Genomic DNA, 19,655 nt, shown 5'->3' on the forward strand with positions numbered 1-19,655 from the left:
TATATATTAATGACTTGGACTTGGGTGTACAGTGCACAATTTCAAAATTTTCAGATGTCACAAACTTGGAAGTGTAGCGAACAGTAAGGAGGATAGTGACAGACTTCAAGAGGACATAGACAGGCTGGTGGAATGGGCAGATACGTGGCAGATGAAATTCAATGCAGAAAAGTGTGAAGTGATACATTTCAGTAGGGAGAACGAGGAGAGGCAATATAAACTAAAGGGTACAATTCTAAAAGGGGTGCAGTAACAGAGATCTGGAGATATATGTGCACAAGTCGTTGAAGGTGGCAGGGCAGGTTGAGAAAGCAATTAGAAAAGCATACGGGATCCTGGGCTTTATAAATAGAGGCAAAGAGTACAAAAGCAAGGAGGTTATGATGAACCTTTATAAAATACTGGTTCGGCCACAACTGGAGTATTGTGTCCAGTTCTGGGCACCGCACTTCAGGAAGGATGTGAAGACCTTCGAGAGGGTACAGAAGAGATTTACTGGAATGATTCCAGGGATGAGGGATTTCAGTTACATGGATAGACTGGAGAAGCTGGGGTTGTTCTCCTTAGAGCAGAGAAGGTTAAGAGGAGATTTGATAGAGGTATTCAAAATCATGAAGGGTCTGGACAGAGTGGATAGAGAGAAACTGTTCCCTTTGGTGGAGGGATCAAGAACCAGAGGACACAGATTTAAGGTGATTGGCAAAAGAATCAAAGGTGAGATGAGGAAAAACTTTTTTACACAGCGAGTGGTTGTGATCTGGAATGCTCTGCCTGAGGGGGTGGTGGAGGCAGATTCAATCGTGGCCTTCAAAAGGGAACTGAATATGTACTTGAAGGGAAAAAATTTGCAAGGCTACGAGGAAAGGGCGGGGGAGTGGGACTAGCTGGATTGCTCTTGCAGAGAACCGGCACGGACTCGACAGGCCGAATGGCCTCCTTCCGTGCTGTGACCGTTCTATGATTTTATACAGTCATCCACTAACTTGGTGACTTCTTCAAAAAATTCAATCAAATTAGTAAGACATGACATTCTTTTCCAGAAGCCATGTTGGGTGTCCCTGATGACCCCCTTCTCTGCCAAGGTGATCATTTAGAGCATCTCATGATCTCTTCAAGCATCTTCCTACAACTGAAGTCAGACTAATAGGCTTTTAGTTCTCTGGTTCTGCCTTGTCCACCTTTTTGAAAATTGGAACGACATGGGCATCCTTCCAGTCTGAGGAACAGTCCCTGACTATAACGAGCTGTTAAAGATGCGGGCAAGGGGCTCGCAAAGCACATGTCCTATATCTTTAAGAACCCTCGGGTGGCTGTCACATACTGTTAGTGTTTATTGTAAAAGTGCTATCTTTTTAACATGATGGGCTTTATTTTCTTAGATCTCCTTATTAAGGCGAATCTGCTCACTGACAAATGATCTATGGGATTTGTTTTTAGGCTGAACAGAAGCATACAGAGAATGCTCTGCAAGGCTCCTCTCTGCGTGGAAGTTAATTCCCGTGAAGCATGCTCTTTAGTAGCTTTCACTTTAATTAGTAATTGTATTTATATATCAATTCAAGGTAATTACTGTATCAATAGATTTATTATAATAAATATGCTGAACTAGTAAAGCACTGATTGAACACACATTCTACAGCTAATCAGTTTTGATGTACATAAATATTTTTAGTTCAGTGAGAAGATTGCATTACCTAATTGGGATAATATGTAAACACTAAACCAATATATGAACTTAGTAGTTTGGTCCCCCTGTTACACCACATGAATCAGGGTAAAAAGGAACTTCTTGTAATTATGTGAAGACACTTACGATTTTCACTGGTGAGTGGCACTAGATTCAAATCCATGAAAAACTTCACTGCTAGTTATAAAGGCACTATGTGAAATGATTGTGGCAACTTCAATCCAGTTTCTATATAGCAAAATTTGCCCTAGTTTGCACTGAATTGGCAGCCTCATTCAGTTTATAGGATGGCTGGTGTGGAAATCAAAAATATGTTGCACTATGGGTTCTGGCCTTAGGATGGGGTTCAGGCACATTTTTGGGACAGAGTGGAGGGAGCTTTCCTGTGCATTATTGCCTGACCTGGGATTGGTCAATGCTGAAACTGGGTGACAAAAATGAAAGGAGTTCCTTTTTTAAAAAATTGTTCCTGAGATTATGGGGGACACCTGACACATTTACTGCCCATCCCCAGTTGCCCTGAGAGGATGGTGGTTGGCCTTCTCCTTGAACCACTTTAGGCTTTGGGTCTCATGAAGTCTCATGGCTTCAGGTCAATGTTGAGGAGTCTTGGGGCTAGTCCCATCTGATTGTGTACCACTGTGCCTCCACCTCTGGTGGGTCTATCCTGCTGGTGGTACAGGACGTACCCTGGGATGGCGATAGAGGAATCTGGGATGTTGGCTGAAAGATCTGACTGTGACAGGTGACTGTGTCAGGCTACTGCTTACCTAGTCTGTGGGACAGTTCTCCCGACCCCTGGGCACCAGTCCCGAAGTTGGGAGAACTGTCCCACAGACTAGTTAAGCAAGTGGATATTGGTGAGGAGAACTCTGCAGGGTCAGCTGTGCTGAGATTGCCTAAGTCTTGTCCTGACACGATGACTGGGCGGTCGCCAATAGATTTGTCTGATTTTTTTTGTTATTTTTAGACTTTGTAGCAATTGCTTACAACTGAATTGCTAGGCCACTTCAGAGGCCATCAGGATTCCATCATATAGTGCAGGACTATAGTCATGTATAATTTCGACAGGGTAGAGTTGGCAGGCTCCCTTCCCTGAAAGATGTTAGTGAACCAGTTGGGTTTTTCCAACAATGTGCAACATGCTAGCCTACAAATTACCAGATTTATTAAACTCAGTTTCACAACTTGCCATATTTGGATTTGAAGTCAAGATCTCTGGATACGAGTCCAGCACCCAATACCCCATTCCCAGCAATGGCACTTCTCATGACAATTACATTTAAAAGAAATCAATTAAAGACTGTTTTCTGGCATTAAAGCTATTAAATCCATGAATCCATTTTCTGTAAACGATTAACATAATTCGAATTAGAAATGTTTTATTAAAATGTCATAGATTAGTTTCGTACAAACTATAGGTCAATTTTAGAGCAACAAAAATTTGATAACAGAGGAAGTACAGTGAGTTTATTCAGCTCTTGATTCTCATTATTTAAATTATTCTTAAAAGAACTATATGAGGTTCGGGATAAAAGATCAAAACCTAATCACCAAATGAGATAGTAACACATTTTTATTCATAGCCTGTAATTATTACAAATTAATACTGCATTACACAATCTTATCTAATAGTTAGAACCTAATTAGTTGTTTTACAGCTGTACTAAAATCTAAATAAATAGCAATGTTATTATGGCATTACTAAACAGCTGTTTCTTTCTATGGATAGGTCGTTATGCCATTACAGCAGTGCTAAGTGTTTAGTACCTTATAGCAGACTTTTAATATTACGTGTTAGCATCTGGTTTTATATGTTTCTTGGGGGCAACTTTTCCACTGTGTTTGTGTGAGAAAAAACTATTCAGTGCGAGTTTGTGTAAATAGTGCAGTGGCAGCTTAATATAGTCACAAAGATCCTCATGCAAAATGTATATTTATACTGCAATCTCTATTAAACTTGACCACTTGGTTACAGTGGGAGTCTGCTCAAAAGCAGTTAATAGGCAAACTCGAGCACATGAAACTAAATAGACACCATCAGATAATTAGACCAAGATGAAATTATGAAATAAAGCAATACATAGTCTTATCAGGTCATCTGGTAAATTTATTTCAGGTTTCCGATTCCATAGTTTAGTGGTGTTCTCGCTTCATAATGGATAACCTGTTTTGTGAGTGGGTTGAATATAATGAGCAGAGAGTTGTATAATAATGTCCCCCAAAGTTTGATGGAAATTTTGCCACAGTTTATTTCTAATTTAATGATTCCCTCTACTGCCATCTATCTTCCCTTTCCTGATTTTTTTTTTTGCGCATTTTCTGTGTTTAACCCATTAACCCATGTCGTACACAGTGTGGTGAGGATCATGACACTCTTCCACCTTTTGCATCCAGTGTCAGCAAAAGCATTCCCATTATCACATACAGCAGTAGTTGGATGCAGAGTAAAGCTCTGCTTCATTGCCTTGCAGTGTCTCTCAACTCTGTCCCTGAGATGCAGTCGTGCTTGATTCTCAAAAGATGCTTTGGCTGGGAATTTCCTGGGAGCTGCTTCCTCTGTCACCATAATCTTGTCTTTTTCCACCAAACAACTTCGGAGCTTCACTGAGATTGTAAATTTAGTGCTAAATTATAAACCGCAATAACTTGCATTTATATAGCACCTTTAACATAGTAAAACGTCCCAAGGCGCTTAAATACTTTTGTGCTGTGGGCAAATATCCATTAGGAACTTAGTTGAAATTGGTCAAAATTAGTTCACTTGGGACGTTGAGAGGTCGCTGAGCCCTCAGCCCTCACCCTCGCTGCTATTCTGTTCTTTGTGAAATCTAATTTAAGGTATCTACCAAAATGTATCACTTCACACTTCTCTGCATTAAATTTCATCTGCCATGTGTCTGCCCATTTCACTAATCTATCTATGTCCTCCTGGAGCCAGTTACTATCCTCCACATTGTTTACTACATTTCTGAGTTTTGTGTCCTCTTCAAACTTTGAAATTATACCCTGTATACCCAAGTCCAGGTCATTAATATAGATCAAAATGTATGTATTTAGGACCCCGGTACAATATTGATGTCGCACTGAACTTGGAGTGGCCAAGCCAGCGGTCCTTAAAGGGATCACTGAATGCTTCTCCTGGCGCCACAGAAATCGTCTTGCCCGCTGCCAGTCCCTCCACAGCCCGCCATCCACTATCGCCTTCCCCCCACCCCCCCTCATCACCCCCACTAAAAATGGGAGAATTTTGTTCTCTACTGTTGTCTAACGTTGAAGTTGTTACATCGCAATCTTAAACTTTCCCTCGCCGAACTGGTTTCTTTCGATCGTGCCTTAGAAACTGTACTTGGATATAATTGTGACCTTAATAAGTTAAAGACTTAATTAGATTTCAATTAACTTCATGTGACTTTCCTCTCAGCATATACTGTACTTTTAAAAAAAAGTTTTGTGGTAGAAACTTTGGTGCAGTAGGTACACTAGTGCAAAACAAACCAGTGGTGGAGCAGAATGCTAAAATACATTTACATAATTGCCATTGATTTTAATTTACAATGCATGAAAATAATAATTAAAGCCAGATCTGGTCATAAAAATGCTCTGGGTGAAACAGTAAGGTAGATGGGTTAATTATTTTTTTGTTCCTTTACACTTATAGTTATAAAGTGTGCAGCTTTTTAAGGAGATCTTGCCTCAAAGATGCTGGTATGTTGTGGATAATGATGTGCACTAAAACATTCCAAGTCGTCCAAGTGTTGTACAGATATGATCACAATTTCATCTTGTTTTCTACAGCCACAGAACAATCAGCAGAAACCTCTCCAGCTAGGATCAGGGTGTCTGAAGAATTACAAAAGACCAGCACAGACAGCACAGCACTTAAAAGCGATAACCTGTCACAGAAAAATGAGGCAGAAAAAGAAAGGTACATGAGAAGTAGATAATTGCCCAGTAAATCTTCAGGAAAATCTAATCCAGACTGAAAGTGGCAGCGTGCACAATGCTGCAGTAATTAATGCTGTACTTATACAAGATGAGGTCTCACTGGAAAAGTCTTCCTCTTCTCTTTTCCTTCTTTCTTTCTCTCTCCCATTCTTTGTGTTTTCTTTCTCTCTTTTTCACTCTCTCTCTCTCTCTCTCTCTCTCTCTCTCTTTCACACCCTCTCCCTTTTTCACACCCTCTCTCTCTCTCTTTTTCACACCCTCTCTCTCTCTCTTTTTCACACCCTCTCTCTCTCTCTTTTTCACACCCTCTCTCTCTCTCTTTTTCACAACCCATCTCTCTCTCTCTTTTCAGCACCATCTCTCTCTCACTTTTCACACCATCACACACTCACAAACACCCCCTTCACACACATAACACCCACACACTCACAAAACCCCCCTCTCACACTCAAAACACCCCCACACACTCTTTTCACACCCTCTCTCACACTTTCAACACCCCTCTCTCTCTTTTCACACCCTCTCTCTCTCTTTATCACACCCTCTCTCTCTCTTATTCACACCCTCTCTCTCTCTTTTTCACACCCTCTCTCTTTCACACCCTCTCTCTCTCTTTTTCACACCCTCTCTCTCTCTTTTTCACACCATCTCTCTCTCTCTTTTTCACACCCTCTCTCTCTCTTTTTCACACCCTCTCTCTCTCTTTTTCACACCCTCTCTCTCTCTTTTTCACACCCTCTCTCTCTCTTTTTCACACCCTCTCTCTCTCTTTTTCACACCCTCTCTCTCTCTTTTTCACACCCTCTCTCTCTCTTATTCACACCCTCTCTCTCTCTTATTCACACCCTCTCTCTCTCTTTTTCACACCCTCTCTCTTTCACACCCTCTCTCTCTCTTTTTCACACCCTCTCTCTCTCTTTTTCACACCCTCTCTCTCTCTTTTTCACACCCTCTCTCTCTCTTTTTCACACCCTCTCTCTCTTTTTCACACCCTCTCTCTCTTTTTCACACCCTCTCTCTCTCTTTTTCACACCCTCTCTCTCTCTTTTTCACACCCTCTCTCTCTCTTTTTCACACCCTCTCTCTCTCTTTTTCACACCCTCTCTCTCTCTTTTTCACACCCTCTCTCTCTCTTTTTCACACCCTCTCTCTCTCTTTTTCACACCCTCTCTCTCTCTTTTTCACACCCTCTCTCTCTCTTTTTCACACCCTCTCTCTCTCTTTTTCACACCCTCTCTCTCTCTTTTTCACACCCTCTCTCTCTCTTTTTCACACCCTCTCTCTCTCTTTTTCACACCCTCTCTCTCTCTTTTTCACACCATCTCTCTCTCTCTTTTTCACACCATCTCTCTCTCTCTTTTTCACACCCTCTCTCTCTCTTTTTCACACCCTCTCTCTCTCTTTTTCACACCCTCTCTCTCTCTTTTTCACACCCTCTCTCTCTCTTTTTCACACCCTCTCTCTCTCTTTTTCACACCCTCTCTCTCTCTTTTTCACACCCTCTCTCTCTCTTTTTCACACCCTCTCTCTCTCTTATTCACACCCTCTCTCTCTCTTTTTCACACCCTCTCTCTTTCACACCCTCTCTCTCTCTTTTTCACACCCTCTCTCTCTCTTTTTCACACCATCTCTCTCTCTCTTTTTCACACCCTCTCTCTCTCTTTTTCACACCCTCTCTCTCTCTTTTTCACACCCTCTCTCTCTCTTTTTCACACCCTCTCTCTCTCTTTTTCACACCCTCTCTCTCTCTTTTTCACACCCTCTCTCTCTCTTTTTCACACCCTCTCTCTCTCTTATTCACACCCTCTCTCTCTCTTATTCACACCCTCTCTCTCTCTTTTTCACACCCTCTCTCTTTCACACCCTCTCTCTCTCTTTTTCACACCCTCTCTCTCTCTTTTTCACACCCTCTCTCTCTCTTTTTCACACCCTCTCTCTCTCTTTTTCACACCCTCTCTCTCTCTTTTTCACACCCTCTCTCTCTCTTTTTCACACCCTCTCTCTCTCTTTTTCACACCCTCTCTCTCTCTTTTTCACACCCTCTCTCTCTCTTTTTCACACCCTCTCTCTCTCTTTTTCACACCCTCTCTCTCTCTTTTTCACACCCTCTCTCTCTCTTTTTCACACCCTCTCTCTCTCTTTTTCACACCCTCTCTCTCTCTTTTTCACACCCTCTCTCTCTCTTTTTCACACCCTCTCTCTCTCTTTTTCACACCCTCTCTCTCTCTTTTTCACACCCTCTCTCTCTCTTTTTCACACCCTCTCTCTCTCTTTTTCACACCCTCTCTCTCTCTTTTTCACACCCTCTCTCTCTCTTTTTCACACCCTCTCTCTCTCTTTTTCACACCCTCTCTCTCTCTTTTTCACACCCTCTCTCTCTCTTTTTCACACCCTCTCTCTCTCTTTTTCACACCCTTTCTCTCTCTTTTTCACACCCTCTCTCTCTCTTTTTCACACCCTCTCTCTCTCTCTCTCTCTCTCTCTTTTTCACACCCTCTCTCTCTCTCTCTCTCTCTTTTTCACACCCTCTCTCTCTCTTTTTCACACCCTCTCTCTCTCTTTTTCACACCCTCTCTCTCTCTCTTTTTCACACCCTCTCTCTCTCTCTTTTTCACACCCTCTCTCTCTCTTTTTCACACCCTTTCTCTCTCTTTTTCACACCCTCTCTCTCTCTTTTTCACACCCTCTCTCTCTCTCTCTCTCTCTCTTTTTCACACCCTCTCTCTCTCTCTTTTTCACACCCTCTCTCTCTCTTTTTCACACCCTCTCTCTCTCTCTTTTTCACACCCTCTCTCTCTCTCTTTTTCACACCCTCTCTCTCTCTCTTTTTCACACCCTCTCTCTCTCTTTTTCACACCCTCTCTCTCTCTTTTTCACACCCTCTCTCTCTCTTTTTCACACCCTCTCTCTCTCTCTCTCTCTTTTTCACACCCTCTCTCTCTCTCACCCCCTCACCCATGTACTAAACCAATTAGATTATATTTTAAATAGTTTACCTTCCAGTGAAGTTGATCTACATTGAAGCTAAACTTTTTTTTGTAGCTGCTGCTTTACAAAAATGATGCAAGACTACAGTCAGTGTGTTCTGGTTGTGGGCATCATGGGACAATTTCGCCTCCAGATGAAATCTGAACAAAAAGTACTTCCCTTATCCAAACTATTTTGGATGGTTTTGATTATTACAATGTAGCTCTTGTGCAGCACAACAGACCTTTCTTTCCTGCATTCCTCTTGGGATGTACAATATCCACAGGGAAAGAAGTGCGTTCTGAGAGCCTGGTGTGTGTACTTACTGAGACTGAATCCAAATCAGAAATTATTCACCTGACACCACTGGGGTTTGCTAAACTGAGGGAAATGCAGAGGTAATAGGAGTGATGAATAATCGTGTCCAAATACTGAGAACATGAATAAAGATGAAGAAAGCATCAAGCTTAGGTTATGTAGTTTTAAATCAGCAGTATATAAGGACACTGCTGTAAGCCACATGCTGCATTGTCATGAGATAAAAATAGAAAGAGTCCCATCTTTGATTCCCTTGCTGCCTTTGCATTGGGTGACGTGACTCATGTGTTTAAATATTTACTGCTGGAGAAAATCTGAAGTTGAGTGCACACATCAGCTCAGCGCAGAAACTTTGAGCCTGTGTTTTTAGAAGAGGTTAGCTGGGGCAAGCAATTGGTTGGCCTGCCATCCCATGGAGGTGCAAGGCTTTCCCAGTTTCTGGGATTTTTTTTTGAAGAATGCAGGTGGTGGCCATTTACCATGTGGCACAAACGGAGCATCAAATTCACCCCCACTGAAAATTAATCTGGTACAAGCCTGTGCTTCAAAAATACCTATTATATAAACTGAGGATTTTTATTATTTTTTTTAAAAGAGGTTTGTACCTATTCTGTTAAACAATGTCCAGCTTAGATTTCTGATCATTAAGTAGAAAAGTGTCCTTTTTTTTCTAACATGTAGGAGACTACAGGAAGCACAGATCACCTTGGCTGCCAGACTTGGGGAAGCAGAAGAAAAAATTATGGTCCTTCACTCAGGTAGGTGACTTTCAGCGTTTGTTACATAAATAACATTGATGTCATCAGAGGGGGTCATTTAGTTGCTAAATGCACTTCCTGACCACCCTGTGCAGGAAAGCTGCTGTGATCTATGGTGGAACGCAGACAATTCCATATGCGGCTGTCTGCTGCAGCACAATATTTACCTCAGTAGTTTGAGTGGAAAAGTACCGTGAAATTGGCTGCTGAAAATCTACCTGTTCTATGCCGTTGTTGACGCATGGTGGGTGTCATCATGTATCAATGCACGAGGGTGTAACATAGGTTGGTAAACTCGGTAAAATGTCGTGCAAGACAACGAGCCCCTTTAAATATCTGTTCTAAATAAGGGGAGGAATCCGCTTGAACCGACTGTGCAGCTTTCTATATGACAGTAATTGCAGATTAAACCCACGTGACTTGATGCTCATCTTTTTCTGTAATTATCTATTACTCAGCTTTGAAGACAACACAAACAGAGCTCCTGGATCTGAGGTGTAAATATGATGAAGAAGCAGCATCAAAGTAAGTAATCTCAAGCCTGCAATCTTGAATTTGTTAAACATGTTCACTTCAAGGTAAAATGAGGAACATTTCACCTAACTGTAGCTTCAAAGAAGGAACGTATTAATTTAATCAGCATGCACAAACCATATGTCGGGTTATTGAAAGTATTACAAGGCTTCTCTCTTTATCGTATAAATCACCTGTTTCCAGAAATTTTGGGTAGTTCGTGTAAAGTACTAAAATACAGCCGTAGGTTTTGCTCGCCTTTGAGTTAAGATGCTTCTAAGAGTAGCAACTTCATACTTGTCACACTGTAATTGACGTATTAACATTCTTTGACACAAATTCCAATATCGTAATGCAAATTACACCGTTATTTCATGTCTTCTCAAAGTAGAGGGGGAAAAGCTTACCAAGCAGTTTCAGGGGCAAATGTGCTATTTTGATCCAATCACATGATAAAAGATGGTGGCTGCTCTTCTTGGTGCTTTGGATTTGTATGTTAGTTTTCTTAAATTCATATCTTTTCCACTTCCCCGCCCCCATGCCCACCGCCTCAATGAGAAACGAGGGACAGTCCGGCCTGTCCGTCTCTGCGGGTGCCATCAATAGTGCTCTTCAGTTAATTCTTATGGGGTTGTTCTCAGATGTTGTGGGAAGGGATCGCTTCCCAGATACTCTGACTCAGGTGGGTTGAGCCAAACTATGCACATCAGTCTCCAGCCTGGGATTCAAACTCTTGTTGGTCATTAGCTAGTTTTGTAATACAGTGGTGCACCACACACACTACCAGGGACACACATCACTGAAGCAGATAGTTTGAAGGTGCTTTTACTGTGCCTTTTAATAAAAATCCAGTCTTGAGAGAGAGCAGCCTTCAAGGCTCATGATTTAAGTCACCTGGTGCCACTCCCAATAGGATGCTGCTTAGGAATAGGGAGACCCATTTTTCCGCAAGTATGTACAGTGTAATGACACCATTATGGGTCTCCATTTAATCTGAGTGTTCAATGGCACAGCTTTTCATCTTACTGATGTCTTGATGCCTGACAGACTAACTGGACTCTGCTGTGTTTAGTGGATCTCAGTGTGATCATGGTCCATCTTCCAGCACAGGGTGTTCTAGGAACAGCGTTTGGTTATTAAATGACTCTTCCCCATAACAAGTCAAATGCTGTATTGCTGTGAAAATACTTTTTTTTTGGCATTTTGTCAACATTTTTCTTTGTGTTTATTTTTAAACACAGAGCAAGTGTAACTTGTCTCATCTTCCCAAATAATGATTTTCTTTATTAAACGCTGTTATTATTCGAATTACATATGACTGGTGCCATAAAATAGCTTCGTCGCTGATTTTGTGCATTCCATCAGGAGAGGAAGGAGTTGGATTGTTTGTGCTCCATTATGTGCTTGGACTAGTGTGAAGCCTGCGGAGATTTGAAAAAAGCCTAAATACCTCAGCAGCTCATTGAATTAGAACATTGTGGTTGCTTTTTAATTCAACCAATGTCACTATTTCACCATTTCTTTTCCTCAATTTGCACTGAAAGCTCAATTATTTTTTCCCTGTGACATTTTGTAAGCAACACTCTGCTTGCCAAAGATGTCCAGCTGCTTTAAATAACCAGTGGTAGACAGATACAGAATGTTTGTGCAGACTGAAGAAAGGAAGTGGGATGAACCCTCTTAATTACAAAAGCTAGGAACACATGTTTCTGTAATCAGGAATGGTTTTCCATGGTGAGTCTGCTGTCCTTCAACAGAGAACTTCAGATTTCACTGTAAGGCATAAACACCAGGGCCAAGTCACATCTTCCAACCTCATAACAGTATGTTGGTGCTCTGAATAATATCCATATCAGAATAGACTACCATTGGTTTATTTTTTCCTTGATTGTTAGTTTGTCTACAGGTATAGCTGATTGTCTCAAACGTTATAGGGGTTCCCTGTCTGAATATAACAGATAATAAAGCGATCCCAAACTTCCAGTGGGGAGCTGAACTCACAGAGCGTCGGTCCAAGAATCGGGGCTACAATGTTGCAGCCTTATCTACAACCTGAGCTCCCTGCGAGCCTTCTTCCTGGGGGTGCAGAATTACCCCTATACAATGCTTCTTGTATCCTCAGTGTCCTCTTTTAAATGATCTTTTGTTTGATATTCTCTGCCTGTGTGCGAAACAAGAAAATATTAATGGAATACAAATTTGAAAACCATCAAAAAACGCAATCTCAAAATTAAAAAAAACTTAACCCTGCTCTTAGAGAGACATCACAAATCTAAGACCTTAAGGGGTCATAATGGCAAACAATGATATTCATGGTTGTCAGCTCTAACTGAAATTGCTGTTTAATGTGAAATTAGCAGGGTGAGCCCTGTTAAATATGAGCACTTCACCATATAATGAATGGTGGGATTTGTGCACATATATTAGTGATTTATTGCAGCGTAACATCCTGTGACAAATCCCACAAATTTCTCCCCTTACCATATGTGGCATGATTTGCTACTCAATTAGCACAATTTTGCTTAAAAAGTTTCGGAGGCAGCTTATAGTTAGTGAATTAAGTTTCTGAAAAGTCATGCGAAGAAAAAGAGTGAGCACGGCATCATTACAATCGAACGAGGAGTGGATCTTCATATTCAGCAGGGAACAGCAGGACTGAAGGAGAACAGGGGAGTGAAAAGCTAGTGGGGAGCGAGGGCTAGAGAGACACTGACACAATGAGACTCAGTCTGAGACACCCCAAAACTGCTCCTGCAATTTTCAGCATATTGTTTTTTTTTGCTGCAGCAAATCCCTTGTTCTAATTATGGAGGAGGTTGGAAATTTATAACCAACTTCAGGATGAAATATTCAGCGTATTATAATTAAATGTCACTTATGTATATAAAAAAAGGAACAAAATTGTCTACTGGGATGCCTGACTTGACAACGAGACCACAGGTCACTACAACTCAGTATTATTTTAGTGAAAAGAAGCTAATACTGCAGTATTGGACCTGGGCTGTATACAGAACAAAGGATTACAGCGCTGACCAACGTATTAAAAGTACAGAAAGGATTTCATATCAACTAGCACAGCTATATGGCAATGTATGAAGCCACCATGATGGATGGAGTTATAGCTGGAGCCACAGACAAGGCTTGTGTTGATAAAGGGATTTGGAATATTGTGCATGTGCTGATTCCAATTGGATGAATAGCTGGGAACTCTCCACACACCATTTTTTTATGGGGGTTGTGTTTGATTGCATTTAAAACACATAAACCAGAGTAAGTATGGCGCTCAATGATGGCGGAGTCCAGCACGTGAGTGCAAAAGACAAGGCTGAAGCGTTTGCAACCATCTTCAGCCAGAAGTGCCGAGTGGATGATCCATCTCTGCCTCCTCCTGATATCCCCACCAACACAGAAGCCAGTCTTCAGCCAGTTCGATTCACTCCACGTGATATCAAGAAACAGCTGAGTGCACTGGATACAGCAAAGGCTATGGGCCCCGACAAGATCCCGGCTGTAGTACTGAAGACTTGTACTCCAGAACTAGCCGCGCCTCTAGCCAAACTGTTCCAATACAGCTACAACACTGGCATCCACCCGACAATGTGGAAAATTGCCCAGGTATGTCCTGTCCACAAAAAGCAAGACAAATCCAATCCGGCCAATTACCGCCCCATCAGTCTACTCTCAATTATCGGCAAAGTGATGGAAGGTGTCGTCGACAATGCTATCAAGCGGCACTTACTCACCAATAACCTGCTCACCAATGCTCAGTTTGGGTTCCGCCAGGACCACTCGGCTCCAGGCCTCATTGCAGCCTTGGTACAAACATGGACAAAAGAGCTGAATTCCAGAGGTGAGAGTAACTGCCCTTTACATCAAGGCAGCATTTGACCGAGTGTGGCACCAAGGAGCCCTAGTAAAATTGAAGTCAATGGGAATCAGGGGGGAAACTCTCCAGTGGCTGGAGTCACACCTGGCACAAAGGAAGATGGTAGTGGATGTTGGAGGCCAATCATCTCAGCCCCAGGACATTGCTGCAGGAGTTCCTCAGGGCAGTGTCCTAGGCCCAACCATCTTCAGCTGCTTCATCAATGACCTTCCCTCTATCATAAGGTCAGAAATGGGGATGTTCGCTGATGATTGCACAGTGTTCAGTTCCATTCGCAACCCCTCAGATAATGAAGCAGTCTGTGCCCACATGCAGCAAGACTGGGACAACATCCAGGCTTGGGCTGATAAGTGGCAAGTTACATTTGCGCCAGACAACTGCCAGGCAATGACTATCTCCAACGAGAGAGTCTAACCATCTCCCCTTGACATTCAACGGCATTACCATCGCCGAATCCCCCACCATCAACATCCTGGGGGTCACCATTGACCAGAAACTTAACTGGACCAGCCATATAAATACTGTGGCTCCAAGAGCAGGTCAGAGGCTGGGTATTCTGCGGTGAGTGACTCACCTCCTGACTCCCCAAAGCCTTTCCACCATCTACAAGGCACAAGTCAGGACTGTGTTGGAATACTCTCCACTTGCCTGGATGAGTGCAGCTCCAACAACACTCGAAGCTCGACACCATCCAGGACAAAGCAGCCCGCTTGATTGGCACCCCATCCACCACCCTAAATATTCAATCCCTTCATCACCGGCGCACTGTGGCTGCAGTGTGTACCATCCATAGGATGCACTGCAGCAACTCGCCAAGGCTTCTTCGACAGCACCTCCCAAATTCGCGACCTCTACCACCTAGAAGGACAAGGGCAGCAGGCACATGGGAACAACACCACCTGCACGTTCCCCTCCAAGTCACACACCATCCCGACTTGGAAATATATCGCCGTTCCTTCATCGTCGCTGGGTCAAAATCATGGAACTCCCTTCCTAACAGCACTGTGGGAGAACCTTCACCACATGGACCGCAGCGGTTCAAGGCGGCGGCTCATCACCACCTTCTCAAGGGCAATTCGGGATGGGCAATAAATGCTGGCCTTGCCAGTGATGCCCACATCCCATGAACGAATTTTTAAAAAAAAGGAAGGGGAAAGAAAGAAGAAATAATATGTTGCCCTGAATGTATGTAGGTTATTCCTTCAAGGAGCATCTTTTTAATGATATCTCTCTGTAAAGGGGATAATGTAGGTTCATGTGAAGAAATGAATTAGACAAAAAACTGCAGATGGAAGAATTGTCTTAAAAAGAAATATAATCCCAAGAAAGAAAATACTGAGTCAAGGATCGGGGAGGCTCGCATTAGATGAAGCTAAGGGCGAGAAGGTTAGAGTGATGTGATGGTGGGATAGTGAGAGAGAATCATAGTGGGAGGCTGGCGTGACACGGTAATGGGAGGGAGCTAGTGTGAGATAAGGATAGGGAAATGGGGGTAGTGCAAGGCAGAGAGGGAGGCTCCTGCAAGATATGGATGAAGTGAGTTCGATAGGTAACGGTGTAAACAGTGCAGGGGATATAAAATGGTTCATTGAAAAGTGACTGCATTAAAATACTAGGGTGAGAATATTTCTGTTCTTTGCCAGATTTCTGACTCTGGTGAAAGTGGCTGCACCTTCACATGGTATTCATTTTCTCCAGATAGTGCATTTAGTAATCACTAAATTGTAGAAACTGCCCAAACTTCCTGAATTACTTTGGGAATGGAGATTGTTTTTCTAATGTCTGTGTGACTGGATGTGCTGAGAGACTTAATGAGCATCTATTAACAAATGGGGCTGTGAATGCTAATGTGTGACATTGGGCTGTAAAATGAAATATTTTAATTAACAGTTACAGCATGACTATGAATAATGCATGCAAAACCGGAGTTTCCTGTTTGCAGACATCATTATCATGTTGGGTTGAAATGTTTCATTTTTCACTGTAAAAATTGCAAGAAACGGGCTATAGTTTTCAGATCTCCAATACACTTAGGTCAGATTTTCCATCATCATCACAGAATGGATGGGAACAGAACAAGATTTGTATCTGCCCGTTTAATCTTCAGGTTCAGGCCTATTTAAACGTTTATACTGAGCTCCTGGTCCGAAGCTCGTTAAAGGGGAGGAGGAAATTGTTTGTCACCAGCTATTAAAAGGTCTCCTGGTAAAATGTAAAGGATATAAATTCAGAGGGGCAAAACATTTCTCTGGCCCTAAATATGTTAAAATTGATTTTTCAGCCTTTACGATGGCTGTAAGGGGGAGGGAGTTTCCATCAAAAACCAGCGCCAACCGAAATAAACGTAGGGGCAGGAAACAGAATATGTGGGCAAGCAATGGAACAGTGCAGCAGCTGGACACCCAGTTCCATGGCTGGCAAAAGTGGAGGTGCTGCTGCAGGAGGTGAGTGAGAAGAGGATTGCCCTGTTTGTGAGTCCAACGTACCCTCTCCAGAGAGCAGCGTGTCTGGCAGTCAGGCTCAATGCTGTGTGCAATATCAACAAAACCTAGGAACAGGTGCAGGGGGAGAGAGCTCTCCTGAAACACGCTGCCAAAGTAAGATTATCCAACAGTAACATTCACTACGTACATGGTGGTGTCCGATCACAGAAGCAGGATGATGCAAGTTTGTGCAAGGTACCCAGGCAGCTGTCACGATACATTTATCCTGCAACAGACTACCATCCCCCTAATATTCAACTCTTCTAGGAACATGGCATGATGGCCGCTGAGGGACAAGGGATAGCCCTATCACACGTGGCTCACGATGCCCATCAGCAACCCCACCACACCTGAGCAACACAGCCCGGGGACCGCCAGCATCAGTATTGAACATACCATAGAGATGCTGAAGCAGAGGTTCAGGTGTCTGGACAGGTCTGGGGGCTGTCTACAAAATGCTGCACAGAACCTCCCCCATTGTGGTTTGCTGCATCCTGCACAACCTCACCATACACAGGCCTGTATTCGGAGGTAGGTGCAACAGCAGCAGAGGGAGAAGGAGGTGCCACTTCAACACCTTGCAGCAAGAGATGTGAGGGATGAGTTAATTCCTCAGCAGTTCTGGCAGTCTGCTCACTCCCCTGCCCTCAAAACTTACACAGAGTCCTTCTGCATTAACAGTCCTTGTTACATCTTTCACCACTCCCTTAATCAGCATTAAAGAACATTCAAATCAATCAGCCAACTTCTAAATCAATGACATACTGACAGTGGTGACTCAGAAGCTGCTATGAAACCACACTGCAGACCAAAATGCCAAATGTGATAAAGGTGATTAATTTAATGGCAAACATAATAATTGCCTTCCATTCATTTCACCCGTGTCAACCCTTGGCGCCATTCTAATAAGGTTTCCTAATTCTCCCATTCCTATGAGATGCTCCCCTACTGGCTTCAGCAAAGCTGGTGGAAGGCTGCTGTTGCTCATGATGGGACCCTTGAGATGCTCGTGGCTGGTGACTTCTGGGTGCTCGAGTCTGTGAAGGCTCAGCTAAAGACTGCTGCCCCTCCGCTGTAGCCGTGGCAGTCTGGCCCAGCTGATCTCCTGGCATCGTGGCGAGTATTGGTTGAGGGGATGTCGAAGGAGCAGCCGTCCTGACATCCTGAGAGAGGGCAACACGTCCTGCTCCCATCACACCACTGCCACTCCCGTGGGGCTGGGGCTCGTCACTTCCACTGATCTCCGGGAGAGCAGACTGCAGAAGGTAAGTGACTCCTTGAAAGCCCCGATCTATTTGGTCCATCACTCTGTCCAAGGTGGAGCCCAGAGCCTGCATGGCAGTTGTTTGAACTTCTACCAAAGCTGTAAAGGCCGGTGACTGGCTCCTTTTGTAAAGGCTCAGTAGCAGCGTCCCTGGTAGTGACCACATTCTCCAGGGTAGACCACAGAGTGCCAATGTCATGTAAGATGACACCATACCGACCGGAAACTCCATAGCAGGTCTTCCAATACCTGGTGCAATTGTTTGTGTTAGGCAAGCAGTTTTCTTATCGTCGCTGAACCCCAGAAGTCCTCATCTCTGTCCTGCTCTGCAAACCTGGGCGAGGACCTTGCTCTTCGGCGAGCTATCTCTTGGACTGTCTCTATCACCATTACCTGCTGCATCTCACTCGTTCTGGGTGTTTCACCATATGCAGACCACTCTGTCTCACTATCTAACCCACCCGGAATTCCAATGCCTTTGCTGGTGCTTGGGATAGATGGAGTGCGTAACGGTGCATCCTTGGGAGGATTGTCCTCCTCCGAGGTGTCGTCTTCAGGTGCTCTTGTTGCTGAAAAGGAGCTAGTGGAAAGAGAAAGGGGACAAGAGTTAGGATGGAACTGAGAAGCTGGACATTTGCAGATGGCAATCTTGAGAATGCAGCTTGAAGCTGTGAAGCTTGCTGAAGTGAACGAAGGGTTACAAGTATTATGCAGACACCGGCTGAGGTAAGCCGCCAGACTCTCCTTCCCCAATACTGTTGGATGTGCCTGGTCCACTGATCTCCACGGCTTCATGCTCCATTTGGGTGAGGGCTATAATTTTGTGTACTCCTCTTCCCATCTTGCTATCCTGTGTGGCATACGCTGTCCTATCTTGCAGAAAGAGAAGGTGAGAGTTAGTGAGTGGCTGTTGAAAGGATGTGGAGATGCGGAGGGCCTGTGCATATAGTGCATGTGTTGAAAGCTGGAGAAGAAGCAAGATAGAATGAGGATGGGGAGGTGCTAAATGAAAAGCTGTGTCTAGAATGTGAAGTGAGGAAGTAGTGGTGGAAGGAGTTGGTGGTTGTGCAAGTGCCAGGATGTGAGAAGACGATGGTGTTAGTGTGCAGTTTGGTGAGGAACGGAAGAGGTGAGTGTGTTTGGAATGAGAGAGAGATGTTGAAGTGTGCCCTTGTGACTGTACGCTGAAAGATGTGATGACGGGGAAGGAATTATTGAGAATGGTGCGGGGGGGGGGGGGGGGAGATGGAAGAAGTGTTGTCAGGTGTTGATGAGGGAGATGAAGAACTGTACTCACTCTTGCTGCACTTGTGAGGTCTTTGAACCTCTTCCTAAACTGAAAACAGGTCCCTGGGATGATGTTGCTGGCACTGACTTTATCAGCCACCTCTCTCCAGGCCTGCACAATTGTGGCCTGTGGATGCTTCTGTGGGTGCTGGTGAACAATACCTCTCCCCTCCTCCTGATCTCCACCAGAAGAGCTGGAAAGGCATCAGAAAACCTGGGGGCAGCCCTCTGACTCATTTTTGGTACCACAATTGTGCCCAGCGATGTTACAACAAAATCTAAAGAAGGGAATGCAACCTCACTTTAAGAAGTGCATTCCCACTTTGAATAAGCCTTGGGAGCCCCACCTGAAATTTGTTCCTAATCTGTCATTTGTAGGCCAGGAACAGGAGCCTGCCAGTGGTTGAGGATGATACAGCTGCACACAGCACCTTGTGTTCCTCTCACTAGCATTTGCAAGCACCAGCACAGCTACACACCCACAGAGGATTCAGTTAGTGAGCTTGAGGAGGTAGCATCGGATGAGTCACAACGCCCAGGTGAG

The 19,655-nt window shown here is 43.7% G+C and overlaps 1 protein-coding gene across 2 annotated transcripts in view; it reads left to right on the plus strand.

Moving 5' to 3' along the window:
• cux2b (cut-like homeobox 2b) overlaps positions 1-19,655 on the plus strand; it is a 220,943-nt gene that overhangs the window by 156,310 nt on the left and 44,978 nt on the right. For both annotated transcript variants that reach the window (XM_068005849.1, XM_068005850.1), the window contains exons 6-8: positions 5,486-5,615; positions 9,602-9,678; positions 10,137-10,203. In XM_068005849.1, coding sequence (XP_067861950.1) covers positions 5,486-5,615; positions 9,602-9,678; positions 10,137-10,203 — 274 coding nt within the window. The remainder of the gene's footprint in view (positions 1-5,485; positions 5,616-9,601; positions 9,679-10,136; positions 10,204-19,655) is intronic.

This window comes from Heptranchias perlo, chromosome 25, assembly GCF_035084215.1.
Source record: "Heptranchias perlo isolate sHepPer1 chromosome 25, sHepPer1.hap1, whole genome shotgun sequence".
NCBI lineage: Eukaryota > Metazoa > Chordata > Chondrichthyes > Hexanchiformes > Hexanchidae > Heptranchias > Heptranchias perlo.